A 20,761-nucleotide genomic window follows, 5' to 3' on the forward strand; every position below is an offset into this window, starting at 1 on the left:
TTTGATCAGCAAAGGAGTTAAGGGTTATTGGGGAAAGGCAGGAAAGTGGAGTTAAGGCCAGAATTAGATTAGCCATGATTTTACAAATGGTGGAGGAGGTTTAGCTCACTCAGCTAAATCGCTGGCTTTTAAAGCAGACCAAGCAGGCCAGCAGCACGGTTCGATTCCCGTACCAGCCTCCCCGGACAGGCGCCGGAATGTGGCGACTAGGGGCTTTTCACAGTAACTTCATTGAAGCCTACTCGTGACAATAAGCGATTTTCATTTTCATTTTTCACATTTAATAACTGTCTTCCATTTCTCATGGTCCTAGAATGAAAGTGAAAGAAAGGTACCTGTTTCGACCTCACCTGGTCTTGGCTCCTCTTCCCACTGCCTCTTGTTGCTCAGAAAGCCACAGTGGCTTCCTCACTCAGGACACCAATAATTATTCCAGTCAGGTACAACGATGACTTGAGAAAAATGGTCGAGTTACCTGTTCAGTAGGTTAGGTTAAAATTCAACAATGAGTTGCTGTCAGTTTTCTGGCATTAATTACCCCAATGATCTTAATAGCTCATTCCCCTGTTTTCCACTCTTTGTGGATGCTGCTTTAAAAGAAGAGTGCTTGCAGGAGGTAAAGTTGCTGTGCATGACTGGGGATCATGTCAGCTGGTGCGCTGCAGATTGTGAAGCAAGTCGAGGAACCTACTTATTTGCATTTGCAGTACATTCATGGAGATGACAGCTTTTAACAGACCCGCAGTAAAGTCCCCGAACACACAGACAATTGAAGCACAATGTCTGCACATGCAATCACGAAGGCCCTGGCACAGGCAGTTCTTGCAGAAACCAGAGTTAAGCTGATGTTAAAGGGGCACCAAGAAGAGTGGAACCTCCACCATCACTGTCTATAACTCCAGACAACAACGTGTATAATAATCTTTATTAGTGTCACATGTAGGCTTACATTAATACTGCAATGAAGTTACTGTGAAAAGCTTCTGGTCTCCACCTGTTCGGGTACACAGTGGGAGAACTCAGAGTGTCCAATTCACCGAACAGCATGTCTTTCGGGACTTGTGGGAGAAAACCGGAGCACCTGGAGAAAACCCACGCAGACGCAGGGAGAACATGCAGATTCCACACAGACAGTGACCCAAGTGGCAATTGAACCTGGGATCATGTCGCTGTGAAGCAACGGTGCTAACCATTGCTACTATGCCACCACTAGTGCATGTTGCCCCAGCAACTTTGATTTCCTGAGTGAACTGTCAACACACCACCACCAAACATGGGCACTTCCCAAGAAACCTCACAAATGAATACAAAAGCCAGCCACGTCCCAGTCTCTGGCCACCGAGCTGGCACAAGGGAAGAAGACAAGATTAGGCTTCAGATCTCCCAAACCCCGAATGTACAACAAGGAGAAGTGCTGGGGAAAGAAGAATTAAGCACATATAGGGTGGGACTCTCCGACCCGGCGGCGGGTCGGAGAATCGCCTGGGGGCGGCATGAATCCCACCTTTGCCGGCTGCCGAATTCTCCGGCACCAGAGATTTGGCGGGGGCGGGAATCGCGGCACGCTGGTCGGCGGCCGCTAGCAGCGACCCCCCCCCCCCCCCCCCCGGCAATTCTCCGTCCCGCGATGGGCCGGGTGGCCGGACGTTCTTTGCTGGTCCTGCTGGCGTAAATTAGGGTAGGTCCTTACCGGCGGGACCTGGTGGCTCGGGCGGCCTCTGGAGTCCTCAGGGAGGGGGGGAGGGAGGGGGATCTGGCCCCGGGAGGTGCCCCCACGGTGGCCTGGCTGGCGATCGGGCCAACCGATCCGCAGGTGGGCCTGCGCCGTGGGAGCACTCTATTCCTCCGCCATGGCCGACGCGGAGATGAACCTCCCCCTGCGCATGCGCTGGGATGACGCCAGCACACGCTGGCGCTCCCACGCGTGCGCCAACTTGTGGTGGCCGGCGGAGGTCCTTCGGCGCAGGTTGGCGTGGCACCAAGCCCCTTCTCCGCCGGCCGGCGCGGCGCAAACCACTCCGGGCCAGCTGATCCCCTGAAGGTGCGGAGGATTCCGCACCTTTGGGGCGGCCTGACGCCGGAGTGGTTCATGCCACTCAGCGGCACCGGGATCCCCCGCCCCGCCGGGTAGGGGAGAATCCCGCCCCCCATACTGTCTAAATGTGAAGTAGCATGAATGTGGAGCTGTAAGAAATGAAATGCAGAAAAGGGTATGTCACTAAGGTATTTTTCTAGTTGGCAGACCTGCTTGTGCCTTGTCTATATGTGGTAATCAAGAGAATGAAATGAAATGAAAATGGCTTATTGTCACGAGTAGGCTTCAATGAAGTTACTGTGAAAAACCCCTAGTCGCCACATTCCGGCGCCTGTCCGGGGAGGCTGGTACGGGAATGCCTTCTGACTAAGAGCAATCAAGGAATGTTCAACTGGGGTTGCCTCACATTATGTCTGGGTCTTTTTTTTTTTAAATAATTTTTATTGAAATTTTTGAAAAATATTTATCAACAAAACAATACAATAATAACAATAACAATAATAGTAATAAACACCCCCCGGCACCCATAACAACGCATATAACAAACCCCCCACCCCCCCCAACCCCAATAAACAACAGAATAAATTAACAATAAGCAAATTAACTCAAACACTATCCCCCTAAACCGCCCCCCCCCACTCCCCCCCCCCCCCCCCGGGTTCCTGCTGCTGCTGACCTAGTACCTTATCGTTGAGCCAGAAAGTTGAGGAAAGGCTGCCACCTCATAAAGAACCCTCGTATCGACCCCCTCAGGGCGAACTTGACCCTTTCCAACTTAATGAATCCCGCCATGTCATTAATCCAGGTCTCCACACTCGGAGGTCTCGCATCTTTCCACTGCAGCAAGATCCTTCGCCGGGCTACTAGGGATGCAAAGGCCAAGACATCGGCCTCTTTCGCCTCCTGCACTCCCGGCTCCACCCCAAACCCAAATATCGTGAGTCCCCAACCTGGCTTGACCCTGGATCCCACCACCCTCGACACTGTCCCCGGCACCCCCTTCCAGAACTCCTCCAGTGGCGGGCATGCCCAGAACATATGGGCATGGTTCGCTGGACTCCCCGAACACCTGACGCACCTGTCTTTGCCCCCAAAGAACCTAGTCATCCTAGATCCGGACATGTGGGCCCGGTGCAGCACCTTGAACTGGATGAGACTAAGCCTCGCACATGAAGAGGAGGAGTTCACCCTCTCCAGAGTGTCCGCCCATGTCCCCTCCTCAGTCTGTTCCCCCAGCTCCACCTCCCACTTAGCCTTCAGCTCCTCTACCCCATCTCCTGCATTACCTGATAGATGTCAGACACCTTCCCATCCCCAACCCACAGCCCTGAAAGCACCCTATCCCTTACCCCCCGCGGGGGCAGCAAAGGGAACCCCTCCACCTGTCGCCTAGCAAATGCCTTGACCTGAAGGTACCTGAACATATTCCCCGGGGGGAGCTCAAACTTCTCCTCCAGTTCACCAAAGCTCGCGAACCTCCCATCAATAAACAGGTCTCCCAACTTCCTAATGCCCGCCCTGTGCCACTCCAGGAACCCGCCATCCATGTTCCCTGGGACAAACCGGTGGTTCCCCCGCAGCGGGGCCTCCACCGAGGCCCCCAGTTCCCCCCTGTGATGCCTCCACTGCCCCCAAATTTTGAGGGTGGCCGCCACCACCGGGCTCGTGGTGTACCTCGTTGGAGGGAGCGGCAACGGAGCCGTTACCAGTGCCTTCAGGCTCGTGCCTCCGCAGGACGCCATCTCCATCCTTTTCCATGCTGCCCCCTCCCCTCTATAACCCACTTGCGTACCATTGAGACATTAGCCGCCCAATAGTACCCAGAGAGGTTGGGCAGCGCCAGCCCCCCTCTATCCCTGCCCCGCTCCAAAAAGACCCTCCTTACCCTCGGAGTCCAATGCGCCCAAACAAATCCCAGAATGCTACTGTTCACCCTCCTGAAAAAGGCCCTCGGAACGAAAATGGGGAGGCACTGAAACAAAAACAAAAACCTCGGGAGCACCGTCATTTTAACGGACTGTACTCTACCCGCCAACGACAACGGCAGCATGTCCCACCTTTTAAATTCCTCCTCCATATGTTCCACCAACCTAGTAAAATTGAGCTTGTGCAGAGTCCCCCAGCTTCAAGCCACCTGAACCCCCAGGTACCTAAGACTCCTCACTGCCCTCTTTAGCGGGAGCCTACCAATCCCCTCCTCCTGATCTTCCGGGTGCATGACAAACAGCTCACTCTTGCCCAGGTTCAATTTATATCCCGAGAAACTCCCGAACTCAGCAAGAATCTCCATCACCTCCGGCATTCCCCCCACCGGGTCTGCTACATACAACAGCAAGTCGTCCGCATACAGCGACACTCGGTGCTCCTCCCCCCCCTCGCACCAAACCCCTCCACCCCCTCGACTCCCTGAGAGCCATGGCAAGAGGCTCTATTGCCAGCGCAAAAAGCAAGGGGGACAGGGGGCACCCCTGCCTCGTCCCACGGTGGAGCCTGAAGTACTCAGACCTCCTCCCATTTGTCGCTATACTTGCCATCGGGGCCTCGTACAGCAACCTCACCCATTTAATAAACCCCACCCCAAACCCGAACCTTTCCAACACCTCCCACAAGTACCCCCACTCAACCCTGTCAAAGGCCTTCTCCGCATCCAATGCCACCACAATCTCCGCCTCTCCTTCTGCTGCCGGCATCATTATCACATTTAGCAGCCTTCGCACGTTAGTGTTCAGCTGCCTCCCCTTCACAAAACCCGTCTGATCTTTATGTATCACTCCCGGCACACAGTCCTCTATTCTGGTGGCCAAGATCTTCGCCAGCAACCTGGCGTCTACATTCAGCAGTGAAATCAGCCTGTATGAACCACACTGCAAGGGGTCCTCATCACGCTTCAGGATCAGGGAGATTAGTGCCCGAGACATCGCCGTGGGCAGAACACCCCCCTCCCATTCCTTGTTAAAGGTCCTAACCAACAGGGGGCCCAGCAGGTCCGCATATTTCTTATAGAATTCAACCGGGAACCCATCCGGTCCCGGCGCCTTCCCCGACTGCATATGGCCAATCTCACTGACCAGCTCCTCCAACTCGATCGGCGCCCCCAGTCCCTCCACCTGCTCCTCCTGCACCCTTGGAAATCGGAGCCTGTCCAAATAATTCTCCATTCCCCCTCCCACCGCCGGCGACTCTGACCGGTACAGTTCCCTATAGAAGTCCCTAAAGACCTCATTGACCTCTGCCCCCTGCCGCACCACATTCCCATCTCTATCCTCGCTTACGCAGCTGGTGCGCCAGCATCCTGCTCGCCTTCTCTCCATACTCATAGACCGCTCCCTGTGCCTTCCTCCACTGTGTCTCCGCCTTTCTGGTGGTCAATAAATCAAACTTGGCCTGCAAGCTACGCCGCTCCCCCAGCAATCCCTCCTCCGGGGCCTCCGCGTACCTACTATCCACATTCAACAGCTCCTCCACCAGTCTCTCCCTCTCCCCTCTCCCTATGGGCTCGGATGGAGATCAGCTCCCCCCTAATCACTGCCTTCAGAGCCTCCCACACCATCCCCACCTGGACCTCCCCAGTATCATTGACCTCGAGGTACCTCTCGATACATCCCCGAACCCTCCAACACACCTCCTCATCAGCCAACAACCCCACGTCCAGACGCCAAAGCGGGCGCTGGTCCCGCGCCTCCCCCATCTCCAGATCCAACCAATGCGGAGCATGGTCCGAAATCGTGATAGCAGAATATTCGGCCTCCTCCACCCTCGGGACAAGTCCCCTGCTCAGAACAAAGAAATAAATGCGGGAATAAACCCTGTGCACATGGGAGAAAAAGGAGTACTCCCGAGCCCTCGGCCTCCCGAACCTCCAGGGATCCACTCCTCCCATCTAGTCCATAAACCCCCTCAATACCTTGGCCGCCGCTGGCCTCCTGCCTGTCCTTGAACTAGAACGATCCAGTAGGGGATCCAGCACCATATTGAAGTAAAGCCCCCCCCCCTCCAGGCCAGGAATGCGGCCCAACATACGCCTCATGAAACCAGCATCATCCCAATTTGGGGTGTACACATTAACCAACACCACCCTCTCCCCCTGCAGCTTACCGCTCACCATCACATATCTGCCGCCACTATCAGCCACAACCTCAGACGCCTCAAACGCCACCCTCTTCCCCACCAGGATCGCCACCCCCCCGGTTCTTCGAGTCGAGCCCTGAGTGGAAAACCTGCCCCACCCACCCCTTCCTCAGACGGACCTGGTCTGCCACCTTCAGGAGCATGGCCACGTCCGCCTTCAGCCCCATCAGATGCGAAAACACCCGGGCCCTCTTAACCGGCCCATTCAACCCCCTCACATTCCACGTAATCAGCCGGATCAGGGGCACCCCGCCCCTCTCCCCCGTCGACTAGCCATAACCCATCGACTGCTCGCCCCGGCCATCACCCATTCGGCCCGTTTCCCACGGCGATAGAACCTCACCCCGACCCCCCCGAACTCCTCCCTGGCCAATCCAGCAGCAACCCGGTATCCCCCCCCAGGCAAGGACCACTCCTAGCCTCGACTCTCCCTCCACTGTACTCTCGTGAGCCAGCTGACTTCTGCTGACACCGGCAGCTCCCGCTCTAACTCCGATCCCTCCCGATATGTGGTCCCCCCTCCTCCCCTGCATCAGCTCCTGGGCATCGCTTTAGCGCGGGAAACCCGGTCTAATAACCATGCCCCGCGCCACCAGCTCCACCCCCTCGTCCCGCAGCACGGGAAACCAGAGAAAAGCCCGCGCTTTCACACTGCCCCACCCCACCAACGCAGCTCCCAAACCGCAGTCCCAACCCAACCACCAACTCCATACAAACAAAGACACAGATCAACCACAAACCCCAGTACCCCCCTTAGAACACGAAACCATAACCCACATCGTCCGAAAGCGAGAGAAAAAACAAAAACAAACAGAATAACCAGCAACAGCGTAAACAATGATACATGAATAGAATAGAAAAACTCCCACAGCCCCCAATCTCTAGTTCAAGTCCCGCTTTTCAGCCTGCACAAAGGCCCATGCTTCCTCTGGGGACTCAAAGTAGTGATGCCGGTCCTTGTAGGTGACCCACAGGCACGCAGGCGGCAACATGCCGAACTTCACCTGCTTTCCATGGAGCACCGCCTTCGTCCGGTTAAACCCGGCTCTCCGCTTGGCCACCTCCGCACTCCAGTCCTGGTAGATACGCACTACCGAATTCTCCCACCTACTACTCCTCAACTTCTTGGCCCATCGGAGAACACACTCCCGGTCGCTGAACCGATGGAACCGCACCAGCACCGCCCGCGGGGGTCCATTTGACTTAGGCCGCCTGGCCAGCACTCTATGGGCCCCTTCCAGCTCCAGGGGCAGATGGAAGGATCCTGCCCCCACCAGCGAGTTCAGCATCACGGCCACAGAGGCCAGCAGGTCCGACCCCTCCAGCCCCTCCTCGAGGCCCAGGATCCGCAGGTTCTTCCTCCGTGACCGAAGCTCCATCTCCTCGAACCGATCTTGCCACTTTTTATGAAGTGCCTCGTGTATCTCCACCTTCCCCACGAGGGCCGAAACCTCCTCCTCCTCGCGCTCAGGGGCCTGCTGCTGCAACTCAAGTATCGCTGCACCCAGGGTTGTCTGGGTCTCCAGCAGCTTACTCATCGTCACCTTCAGGGATTCCAACAACTCCCCTTTCAGCTCCGTGAAATAGCGCAGAAGGGCCGCCTGCTGCTCCTCAGCCCACTGCCTCCACTCCTCAGGGACTCTACCGGCCGTCATTTTGTCCACCTTCCCCCGCTTTTCCAGGGGAGCTGCTGCTGTTTTTCTCCTCGCCCCACTTCGAGTCCGAACCATAAATCCCGGGGGGTTTTGCTCCAGACCCCTTTATCCACCGGGAATCGTCGAATCAGCGCTGTTTGGGGCCCTTAAACGAGCCCACAAGTCCTTTTAAAGCGGGAGCTGCCGAACGTGCAGCTTAGCTCCGCATAGCCGCAACCGGAAGTCTTATGTCTGGGTCTTTTGTAACCAAATTCATCGGGACCGATTACAACCATTAGTTAATAACTCCTAGTGCATCATGCAACTACCAGGATAGCTGAGATGAACTAGATCGATCTTGGACATATTTTTAATCTCGCAACATCTATTGTTTATCCACTGGCACAAGGGAGAATATGAGGCTTTGGACAAGTGTTTGTACAAAAACACTTATGCTTGCAGCCATTGTCCTTGGCCAGGATTAGAAGCAATATTCCCTTAATTTAGTTGTTGTGCGAATCTCATTTTAGTGCACAGTCCCTTTAAGTTTCTTTGTGTGCGCACACACACATATGAATGTACAAATTAAGAAGAGTTCGGCCATTCAGCCCCTCGAGTCTGCTCTACCAATCAATAAAATCATGGCTGATCTGATTGCAACCTGAACCCCACATTCCTGCCTATCCCCAATAAGCTTTCACCCCCTTGTTAATGAAGAATCTACCGCAAGAATCTATCAAGATCTTTCTTGAAAATATTCAAAGACTGCTTCCACTGTCTTTTGAGGAAGAGAGTTCCAGAGACTACCAACCCTCTGAGAGGAAAAATTCTCCTCGTGTCCATCGTAAAATGTCCTTAATTTTTCAACATTGAAACACATAATATTCATTACAGAAAAGGCCTATGCGATAGCTGCTTTGTGATTACGCACCCATGCAGCATAATGGGAGCATTGAGCTAGAGTTTCACCATGACAGAAAATAGCAGAAATGGTCGAAAAGTGCCACCTCCAAACATGGTACGTCCTATTTCCATGGGCGCAGGAATACAGCTGGGCAGCGGTTCACACATGCACATCTTGGGGAGGCAGCTGGCCATTTATATCTTCAGCTGTCTCCACTGAAATCGGATTTTTGTACCCAGGCATGTGAAACTCACCATGTGCAGATTAGGGGGATTCATTTGGATAGCTGGCAAGGTACCCTTGGAGAGGTAAGGTACCCTTTTGGTATGGTCCTGGGAGATTTTTGGGAAAGGTAAGGCACCCTTCGGGTTCGGTAAGACGTCCTTTGGCAGAGTTCTTTGGGAGAGGTAAGGCACCCTTTGGGATTGTTAAAAGTAGACATGATTGTGCACAGCAAGTGCATAAACTTACAAATTGTCAAAGTGGCAACGAGGGGCTTTTCACAATAACTTAATCGCAGTGTTAATGTAAGCCTACTTGTGACAATAAAGATTATTATTATAAAGCTGTCAATAAACTGTCAAAACACATTGGAACTCTCAAAGCACACTCTGCTGGCTTCATTTTTCTTGTGGGGCTAAAAACGGAAATACAGTGCTTGATATTTCATTCTGTCTGCTGATATACGTCTGAAGGTTTGTGCTGCAATCACTAATTTAACAAACTGACATCATTATTATGGGGTTTGATTGACAGCTCCAAGTGGTTGCAGAACAGAAAGGTTTGTTTTCAATGTACTGAATGTTTTTTTTAAATAATGATTTTGTCAATAGACACACCTTTATTTTATGTCAGCATGGCTTCTGAGGTTTCCCATGGTGGATACCAGGTGGGTTGGACTGAAAGGTATAAGGGAAAGAGGTGGTGAGTGACGGGCATGGGTTAGCATGAGTTGGCATAGATATTATGAGGGACCATGGAAGGTGGGTAGAGGAGCATCAGGTGCCATGTAAGGTATGAGGAACCATGGGGGAGCTTGAAGTAGCATGACTAGGGCATAGGGAGTGTGTGTGAGTTGAGAGGCTGTTCAGGGTCAGGGTTGGAGGGATGTTCTATGGTGTCAGTTTTTTTCCAATTTGGAACACAGGACAACAGCCCCAAGGCTGGACTTTCACCTGGCCTGCCTCTGCACCTTGCTGCTTCTTCTCTTCTACCTGGGTCATCCTCCTCTTCGTGTCTGAGCACTCCCGGACTGAAAACCTGACATCTCGGCAGGCTTTAAAAAAAAAAAAAGTTTGGGTTCGTGGAGCCAGGAATTCTCCCATCACTGCGTATTTGAACCAGGTACAAAATCTGGGCCATTAAATAAAAGTGGCTGTTATGACATTCAATGAAAAGGTGACCAGAGTAGAGCTCGTGTCCATAATGGCAATAGAATGGTTGGATAAATGCAGGAGTTTCCCATTACAGAGCTCTAAAAACCACAAACCTAGAACCTATATAGGACTGTTCATGCTATAGCTTGATGTGAAATCAAAGAGATCTCCTCTGTCAGAGTGTGGTATAAATGTTCTTCAGAATAAAGAATTGGTTTTCCTCCAAAATGCAGATAGGACAAGCTCGGCCTGTATTCTCAGGTGCGCACGTCTCATTGGGAAGCACAATTCATGACCAATGCGAACTCCCCATTTTGCCCAATTCTTTTCTTCCAAGAAGCAAAGATGCCAGCTAATCCACAGTGGGAAACCCACTCTTCGCTCTGTCTAATTGGGATGGGAGTTTGGCTGAAAGACCTGCCGGGAAGTAAATGGCTGATGCAAAAAACAAGGTTGAGGAGGGCGATTATCATAGATTGTAATAAGTAAAATGAGTTGCTTTACCTTCACAAATCATGTCTACCTCATCATCTCATTGAAGAATCATAGAAATCCTATAGTGCACAAGGAGGCCATTCAACCCATCTAGTCTGCACCGACCCTCTGAAAGAACACCATACGTAGGCCCAATCCCCCGGTCAATCACAGTAACCCCACCCAACCTGCACATCTATGGACACTAAGGGGCAATTTTTAGCACGGCCAACCCACCTAACCCACACATCTTTGGACTGTGGGAGAAAACCAGAGCACCAAGAGGAAACCCACGCAGACACAGGAGAAGACGTGCAAACTCCACACAGTCACCCAAGGTCGGCATTGAACCCAAGTCCCTGATGCTGTGAGGCAGCAGTGCTAACCACTGTACCACCCATCTCATACCTACAATTCCACTGCTTTAGGACAGGCATTTCATCTCAAGATAATATCACTAGAAATAGTGAATAGAAATAATCTTTTACAAACATGTGCATAATGGTAATAAACCTACCGAATAGAGAAATTCTTCCCCCAAAAAAGACCAAGAAAGGTATGAACAGTATCATTCAAAGGGTTATGGAACTCTTACTAATGACAGTATTTTAATGTAAATCCAGTCTCTCATTTCATGTACAAAAGCAGTAACAACTCAATTATTACATTCCATAGAAAGATTCTGATTAAAGGAATAATACCATTTATACAATACTGTACAGAGTAGTTCTCAATTCTAATGAGGTAATAATATGGGTGCTGTACTACCTGAATAAATAAAATTCTGTTCAGTTATCTGTTGATCAGTAGTTCACAGTTTTGGTATCTAACATAAAGTACTTTGCAAAGTCACGGGCCTTAAAAATTGGCATTCATCCTCCAGTGTATGTTCTCCAGTCTCAGGCCAGCTGGAATGTTCAAATCCATTCAGTGAAGGCTCACCAACCATCCCATCATCAAACCATGAGGATTCATAGTAAAGTTAATCATAGTAAATATAAGCAGGTCACTGCCATATACCATCACAAACTTGGGAGGGAGGAGGCCTCTCTGTGGCTGTAGACTGATTCCGTTGGACACAGTGATGGTGGCAAACAATTCGACTGATGCATTAAGAGACCTAGAAAATAGGAAGAGGAACAATATAAATCGGCATAAGCACCTGAGTTAAGGAGTGTAAAGTCAAGATCCTAGCATTCATAAGCCCCTGCTGCGAAGTGAGAGCATGGGGGTATTGAGCAAGGAGAGGATGCCTCCCTTAGAATTTCTAACCAAATTTCCCCTAACCTTGTCTAACAATCCCAGCTGTGTTCTACAAAGCTAATATTCCTCATCTCTGAAAATCTGGAAAATCCCCTTTTTGTGAGGGCCACGTAGAGTCCAGCACGAGTTTGTAGAATGGAAAGAAATAACATTTATCTACAATTACATATATATATATACACACTACAACAGCAGCAGCAGCAGTACTCTCTTACTGCTCACTCCTTTCTAGCTGGTTCTATACTGGCCAGCTCTATTTATGCAGGGGCTCTGCTAATGATTTTGCCACCCCACTTATTGGGGAAGCTCCCCCCCCCCCCCCCCCCCCCACCCAAGTCCAAGGAATCCACCGAAGACCCCGGTGAAGGAGGGCGTCGGACTTGTTTTGCCCCAGGCCGGACACCATTTGCACGAGGTGCTGGATCAGGTGGCGTGTAATGAGACGGAGAACGGCACTTCTGTGATGAACGGCATAACAGTTGTACATCCACGGCCCATGGGACCGAGGACTCCCCCTCCGAGGTGTCTTGTGTCTCCATCTCGGAGTCAGAGTCTGCTGCCTCCGTCATCTTGGCATCTCTATCTCCACTCAGTTCTGCAGTGACCTGCGCAGGCTTTGAGGAAGATTGTGAGGAATACTCTCCACTGTGTCTGGTCTCTGCGGCTGTTGAAGTGAGCTCCGGGGGTGGGGAATCTTTGGAAGAAATGGTCTTCTGGACCAAACATGGTCTACATGTTTGCGCTGGAGATGACCCTGGGCTTGGACCTGGTAAGAGATAGGGCCCGTTTGGCGAAAGATAATGCCAGGGACCCACTTTGCACCACCAGCAAAATTTAGAACGAACACTGGTTCACCGGGCGCAAACTGCCGAATCGGCCGATGCCGAGAAAGGCCATGTCCCTGCCGTTCTTGAGTGTGTCGTACTTTTGCGCCAATGTCCGGGAAAATCATGCTAAGGCGGGTGTGAAGTCTCCAGCCCATAAGGAGTTCCGTGGGAGCTACCCCAGTCATGGCATGTGGAGTGTTCCTGTATGAAAACAAAAAACAAGCCAGTCTCGTGTCCATAGACCCGGAAGGCTGCTTCTTTAGGCCCCGTTTGAATATCTGCACTGTGCGCTCCGCCAACCCATTGGAAGTCGGTGGTAAGGGGCAGTGCGGATATGGAATATGTTGTTTATCTTCATGAACCTCGCAAACTCCTCACTTGTGAACAGAGTGCCGTTGTCCGTGACCAACACCTCGGGGAGACCATGCATACTGAAAGACAAACGCATCTCCTCCATTGTTGCGCAGGATGTTGTGCCTACGATCTTATGCACCTCTAACCATTTAGACTGGGCAGCAATTAATAGAAGGAACATGGATCCTTGAAATGGGCCAGCGCAATCCGCATACAGCGCCCTGGCCATTCCCAGTGATGTAGGGGCACAGCCGGCAGAAGCTTCTGATGCTCCTGGCAAATGGAGCAGTTTTGGGCCACCTTCTGAATGTCGATGTCGAGGCCTGGCCCCCAGACACAACTCCAGGCCAACATTTTCATTTTGGTCACACTCGGATGCCCATCGTGCAAGTCTTTTAGTATCAGCTCCTGTCCTTTTTCCGGGACAATCACACGCGTCCCCCACAAGAGGATACCGTCTTCCACTCTAAATTCTGACAGCTTGGAGGAAAATGCCCACAACTCGCCAGGGAGCTGTCTATGTTACCCACCATACAAGACTATGTGCTGAACCTTTGACAGGACTGGCTCCGTCTGGGTCCACTCACAGATGCGTGCGAAAGCAATGGGCGGTATTGGCTTATCCTCTCGGAAAATTCCCAGCAGAGGCTTATGATCAGTCACGATAGTGAAGTGGCGGCCATACACATACTGGTGGAAACGTTTCACAGCAGACCACCACCAGGCTGTCCTTCTCGATCTGCGTGTACTTCTTTTCCACTGCAGTCAATATGTGGGAGGCAAAACCTATCGTCCGCCCGGCCCCATTCTCCATCTTGTGGGATAGGACGGCCCCAATACCATACGGGGATGCATCACACGTGATGAGCAAAGGCTTTCCAGGATCATAATGCGTTAGTAGCCCAGACTACGACAATTGCTGTTTTACCCGCCGGAAAGCGGTTCCTTGCGGCTGACCCCAAACCCAGGTATGATTCTTCTTTAGCAGAAGGTGCAATGGGGCCAGCGTAGTTGCCAGATTGGGGAGGAACTTCCCGTAATAGTTTACGAGGCCGAGAAAAGACCGAAGATGCGACGTGTCAGTCAGAGCGGGGTCCTGTTGAATTGCGTGCACCTTCTCTGCGACGGGGTGCAAACCTTCGCGGTCCACCCAATAACCCAGGTAGACTACTTCCTTTGCCTGAAAGACACACTTTGTACGACGTAAACGGACTCCAAACGAGTGAGCTCCCCTTCTATCTTCTCGAGCAAGGCGTAAGGCACCGGGTGCGCCCAGAAATAGTGCGGCATCGCTCCTGGTTCCACTTGGATATGGGCTACGGCCCCTTTTATTTTCTGCTAACCAGGCTGGAATACATCTGGGCACCGTCCTAGTACCTCCGTCAACCCTCCAGGATTGGAGGATGTGCTGCCACTGCTGCCGCAAATGGCACAACCAGTCCCGACCCAACAGGCTGGGCCCGTGGCCGCGCAGCACGATAAGTGGGAAACGCCCCTCCTGGCGTCCATAAACAACAGGGGTCATCGTAGTTCCTGCAATGTCCAATGGTTCCCCCGTGTAGGTGGCCAGCCTGGCCTGTGTATCGGTTAATGTAAGGGTCTGTATACCCTGCTTGATGTGGTCGAATGTCCTCTGGATGATCACGGAGACCACTGCGCCACTGTCCAATTCCATCTCAAGCGGGTGACCATTGACCCGTACTGTCACCTTAATGGGGGCCACACGGGGAGCTGCCACACAATGCAGCTGCAGGCAGTCGTCCTCCATCTCCACGTCCTCTGGAGTAGTCGCCGCAGGTTCATCCAAATGAAAGGTACGGCCCCTGGGCTGGCCCTAGATTCGGTCGGAACGACGGCACCTCTGGCGCCCCCAGGACCGGCATCTGCGACGGGGTCAGCGCCCACAAGACCGACACTGACATGGCTCCTCATCCATTGGTTCTGGAGAAGGCTCACTTCAGGGAGGAACATCCGGCGGTCACTGGCATCGATCCGGATGCTGCCCCGCCCAACGTACGGTGGGGGTGAGTGGAGACGCTTTTGCACGTAAGGGTTGCGCCCCAAGGCGTGCACCTCCATTCTCTGTAGCTCCTGCACTCCCCGTTCTGCGCTCTCTCAGGACAATACTATTTGAATGGCCTGTTGAAAAGTCAATGTTGGGTCGGCTAACAACTTTCTCCCTGTGCCCGCAATGTTAATACCGCAAACCAAACGGTCGTGTAACATTTCTGACATTTCTCAACATAGTCACAGTACTCCGGAATCCTGCGTAGCCTGGATAGAAACTCTGCAAGGGATTCTCCTGGGGTCCTCTCAGCGGTATTAAATTGGTAACGTTGGACTATCGTGGACAGGGTTGGGTTAAAATGTTGCACCACTTAAGGTCACAAGTTCATCAAACGTCATGGTGTCCAGCGCAGCTGGGTATGTAAGGCTCATTATCACCCCAAACGTATGCGGGCCGCAGGCGGTGAGCAAAATGACCACCTGGTGCTCATTTTCGGTGATGTTGTTTGCCCGGAAATAGTAATGCATCCGTTGTTCGTACTTTCCAACATTCCAGCGCAGCATCAAAGACATCCAAACGTCTATACAGAGGCATGGTGTAACAGAAAATAACTTCCAACCTGTATCCAACAAAAATCCAGGGAGGTGGCTTCAGCAGCGTAGACAGCTATCTACTTTAACACTCATCGCCAGTTTTGTGAGGGCACGAGTTTGTAGAATAGAAAGAAATAACATTTATTTACAATTACAGATATATATACACAACAGCAGCAGCAGTACTCTCTTACTGCTCACTCCACTCTAGCTGGTTCCATACTGGCCAGCTCTATTTATGCAGGGACTCTGCTCATGATTACTCTGCCCCCCCCCCCCCTCATTGGGGAATGTCATCCCCAAAGATTGTGGGATTGGCATTAGTCCCCAGCCAGTGGTAAGCAGGCAGGTTATAACACCCCTCTGTACCAATATCCTTCCCAATTTGTGGCGCAGAATTGGACACAGTAATAAAACTAAGACCTATCAATCCATTTATATATGTTTAGCATAAATTCATTGTTTTTCATGCCTCCAAGTATTAAGCCAGAGTCTCCGTGCATATTTTCTTTAACTTTTCATAAGGCAGCCAAATAGATTGAGTATCAACTTGCAAGTCCTTCCAACACAAGCCAATGGCAGGCAGTAAGAATGGGTCAGATTCCTGGTCAGCCATTTGATGGGAAGAACGTTGGAGCTTCTGCCACCACTATTCATAGCTCCAGACAGCACAACATGCATGTAAAGACGAATGTCAGTACAGGACCTCAGACTCCCTGAGTGAACTGTAACACATCACCACTACTAGATGATTCATGTGATGAATTTCAAAAGGCATTTATCAAACGGGTTTGATACAAAAATTAAGGCATGTGTTATTGTAAGGAATGTATGTGTAAAGATAGAGGGCGAGATTCACCGCAAATGCGGAGAATCGTGAAGGCTGCCGTGGGACAGGCCGTGACTCACGGCAGCCTTCACGCCCACTTCCGGGGCCGATTCTCCTCCCCGGGCGTGGCTAGGAGCGCGGCCCCGTGCGTCACAGCAGCATGGCCTTGATGACGGTCATCAAGGCCGCACGCCAAGCGTCACGCCGGCTGACGCGGCAGATGACATCAGCCGCGCATGCGCAGGTTGGACGCCAACCCGCGCATGCGCAGTTGCCGTCTTTTCCCTCAGCCGCCCCGCAAGACGTGGCATCCTGATCTTGCAGGGCGGCTGAGGGAAAAGAGTGCGTCCGTTACGGATGCATGGCCCCCTTGGCACGGCCGTGGTACTGCCGTGCCAATCGGGCCCCCAGATGCCCCAATCTGCCGCCCGTTTCACGATGGCAGCAAGCAGGTGTGTTTGCTGCCGTCTTGAAACGGGCGTGAAGGCCCAGCCACTCGGCCCATCGGCCTCGGAGAATCGCCGCTTGCCGTAAAAAACGGCGAGTGGCGATTCGTGGCGTGGGGTTGATAATAGCGGGAGGGCGTGAAAAATGTCGGGAGGCCCTCCCGCTATTCTCCCACCCGGCGTGGGGGGCGGAGAATCGCGCCCTGAGACTTTGGGACAGAAAATAAAGAGTCGAATAGATGTTTATTTTTTTGGATTGGTAGCATTTAGGTTGGCATGTGTCCCAAGGATCCCATTTTTTTACTGAATTAAAAAGTCCAAAGTATGGAGGTAGTAAAATAAGTTAACTGGTCTGCTCTGGTCTCTGTTTATGGCGATTATAAAACATTTGAACATACAAGCTTCAAAACAGTTTCCGGGAAGACCTTAAGGATGGACTTACTGTCTAGCTGTTGCCAACTTCTGCTAAAATTATTAGCTGCAAGATCGCATCACAATGAACATATTGAAGACCTTAAAACATTTTTATTCAAATAAAAGGTGACATGTACTTTGAACGGGATAAACAACATTCCTTTGATGTTCTGGTATAGGAGACAGTTTCACTGCTAACTTACAGTAAACTAAATAGAAACTGAAAGAAATTTGTGAAGCAAGCAAAAGAAAGAAACTTTAGTAGAGTCCAGAGAGAGATGGAGCAGGATTCGCATCATCTCATTCAGCAAAACTTGGAAAGAAACAAAAAAGATGCCTGAGGAACCAGGAACGTAAATTGACTATGAATAATTCACTGAAGGTTTAACCGAGATATCACACCAGCCGTTGCAGAGATGGAATTAGATTGATGTAGAAGGGAATTCAGGTTCATAGAATTTCATAGAATTTACAGTGCAGAAGGAGGCCATTCGGCCCATCGAGTCTGCACCGGCTCTTGGAAAGAGCACCCCACCCAAGGTCAACACCTCCACCCTATCCCCATAACCCAGTAACCCACCCAACACTAAGGGCCTTTCAACAATACTACAGACTTCAAAACACCTCACAGCCAAAAAAACAGATTACACTTTATGAAGAATTTGCGCTTGCCATCCTGACAGTTGCTGTGTAATATGCTCCCACCAGAGGGAGGAGGGGGAGGGACGCCCTTGGGGGTTGGGAGGGAGGGCCGGAGTACCCAGGTCTTGAGGGGAGGTTGCCCCAAATCTGAAAGCACCTTCATATTGTGGAGCCCCCCCCCCCCCCCCCCCCCCCCCCCTCCCCATCCACCCACCTCTGGCCCAAGTCGGAGAATTGTTTCTTTTTTGGTTTCCCACTCTCCTGTGACCTGCACCCGCCAGCCTCAAAATTGTGGCTGGGCGGGAAAAGGCTTGAAATAGGGGAAAGGATGAGTTTCCTGCCCAAGGCTCTGCCTGACCTACCATGTAACTGTGTCTGGGTCAAAACGGATGGGATCCCAGAGGAAATACCATCCATGCGACTTTCCACTCCACTCTCCCCCCATCTGAACCTGCCTTGGGAGGGGAAATGAGGTGGGGGGGGGTGGGGTGTAAAATTCTGCCAACAATGTGTTGACACACCAGCTGCAACAAAGTTTCCTTGTAAATTTAAGGAGATCCAACTTTAGTTTAACTGAAGCTGAAAACGTCATTGTAAGCTGTGGTCGTGTTCCCTATTTCTGTAATTTCCTTCAATATAACAAGCATTCCACCAATTCTTGTTCCTATGACTCCAGCCTTTTGTGAAATAGCTCCCTTCTTTTCGCCCACCATTGGAGGGCATGCATTCAGCTGCCTAGTCGCAGGTTATGTAATTCCCTTCTTAAACCTCTTCACTGCCTCTCTCTCCTTTAAGACCCCCTTAGACTGAGCTCTTGTCTACCCCTCCGAATCGCCTTCTGTTCAGCATCCATTTTGTTGCTGCAAGACCCTGGTGCACCTTGGGATGTTTAACCGGTTTAGGGTGCTACATAAATGTAAGTATTTGTTGTTTCCAGTCATAGAAATGCCCTTAAATCCTTACAGTGCAGAAGGAGGCCATTCGACCCATCAAGTCCAAAAGAACACCCTACCCAGGCCCACTCCCCCGGCCTACCCCCGTAATGATCACATCTTTTGGACATTAAGGGGCAATTTAGCATGATCACGGCCAATCCACCTAACCTGCACATTTCATGCAAAGCATTTGGGAAAATGTACAGTGATTTGTACAAGAAACAAGCAATGTATCTTTAGCATTCAAATTTCTTCCCTGTAACCCAATCACTGGTACTAATTGCCTAACCCCAGAAATGCAAGCAGGTTGAGGCCCGTTTCGATAGATCTTGTTGTGGGAGTGTTTCCTTTGACTTGTACTTGAGGTGCAGGAAGAAAAATAGTTTTCTGCATCTTCTGTTTCTCTCAAAACTGCCAGGCTGAACAGGGATTTATTTTGATGTATTAAACTGAATCCAGTTGCAGATTTGTGACTCTGGGTAGAAACCTAGCTACTTTTGTGGTTTTGAACTCTAGCTACTGGAGCTGCTGTGCTGATTGTTTTGGTAACCGGGTGCACAGAATTGAAAAAATAAGCTGGAGAAACAACTCAATGCTTCTTCCTGATGGCTAGTAAGCCACTAGTTAAACTTTTCCATCCAAATGGTTTCCAAACCAACTCTGTACTTAGATTATTCTCTTAATTGATAATAATATTCAGATTGGTCCAATTTAGGTCAAGTGGAAGCAAACCAAATATAGCTTCATAGATTAAAACTTGGAATGTAAAATGCGAACTATTTTATTTCCGACTGTTAACTACAAGCGATTTTCCGACAGATGATGGGGTGCAAAATTTGCTATTTTACCGGGACCTCAAATTTCCATCACTGGTTCCAATTTCCGGCAACAGAAAACAAAACATCCCTTGGTGCATTAGAGGCATACAGGGCGTAAAAATGGATGCTGAGCCCAAGGAGATAACTGGGACGATATTTCATAGTTCCATCGCGATGTGGGTAGGGCCATAGAATGCAGTGAGCTATTCAAAACTCCACTGACTTTGACGGGAAATGAGGATTCCGCCGACGAGTGGGGCGGTAAAGGTCCACCCTCAGTGGGGGTGCCCGGAAAAGATACATTTTTGTTGATGGAAAATTGACATGGCTTTGCAAAGTTTGTATCTTGTCAAATTAAATGTAACACAGTTCTTCATTACGTGAGTGCTGGTATTTGGCTCCTATTAATTTGCCACCAGCACTGACAATTAGCCCTCAATTCGTATAGACCACCAGTCAATGCAGAGGCAGTGGGTAAAGAATACTTCATTGGTGACTTCTGGTGGCGGCATGTAGGAGGAAGTGGCACATTGGGTGGCTCCTGCCTGAGGTTTGATTTTTTTAGAATTTAATACCCGGTCCCAGGTGCAACTTTACATTACATAAGTGCAGGAAGTCATAAGGAAGGAGGAGGATGTCTATAAACCAAAATAAATCTGCTGTGAAGAAGGGGGCGAGTGAAGGTTCGCCGTCGAGCGAAAGGGTCAGCTCGGCAACTGGAAAGTTGATGGAGGCTGGATCGCTGGTTGCGGCCGCACCTTTCACAGCAGAAAAGATAACCGAGGTGATGGTTTTGGAATTTTAAAACAGATTGTAAAGCACATGGAGGTGATGAGGAAGGAGATGATGCGACCACGGTGTCAAAAACATCGGCCAAGGTGCGGGAGCAGGGTAAGAAACTGAAAGAAGTGGAGGAGGCCTTGTTGCAACACAGTGATCAGCTCACCTCAATGGGTGAGGAGCTGCAGAGGGTGATGGAGGCCAACAAAGGTCTGCGAGCGAAGATGGACCTGGAAAATAGATCTAGGCAGCAAAATCTGAGGATCGTCGGCCTGCCTGAAGGGGTGGAGGGCCCAAGCCG

The 20,761-nt window shown here is 50.9% G+C and overlaps 1 protein-coding gene across 8 annotated transcripts in view; it reads right to left on the reverse strand.

The window, feature by feature from the left end:
* Positions 1 to 11,131: 11,131 nt before the first annotated feature.
* Positions 11,132 to 20,761, reverse strand: part of LOC119971661 (von Willebrand factor C and EGF domain-containing protein-like) — a 490,550-nt gene continuing 480,920 nt past the window's right edge. For all 8 annotated transcript variants that reach the window (XM_038807512.1, XM_038807510.1, XM_038807514.1 and 5 more), the window contains one exon: positions 11,132 to 11,671. In XM_038807512.1, the coding sequence (XP_038663440.1) occupies positions 11,574 to 11,671 (98 nt within the window). In that variant the 3' untranslated portion in view covers positions 11,132 to 11,573. The remainder of the gene's footprint in view (positions 11,672 to 20,761) is intronic.

This window comes from Scyliorhinus canicula, chromosome 9, assembly GCF_902713615.1.
Source record: "Scyliorhinus canicula chromosome 9, sScyCan1.1, whole genome shotgun sequence".
Lineage (NCBI taxonomy): Eukaryota > Metazoa > Chordata > Chondrichthyes > Carcharhiniformes > Scyliorhinidae > Scyliorhinus > Scyliorhinus canicula.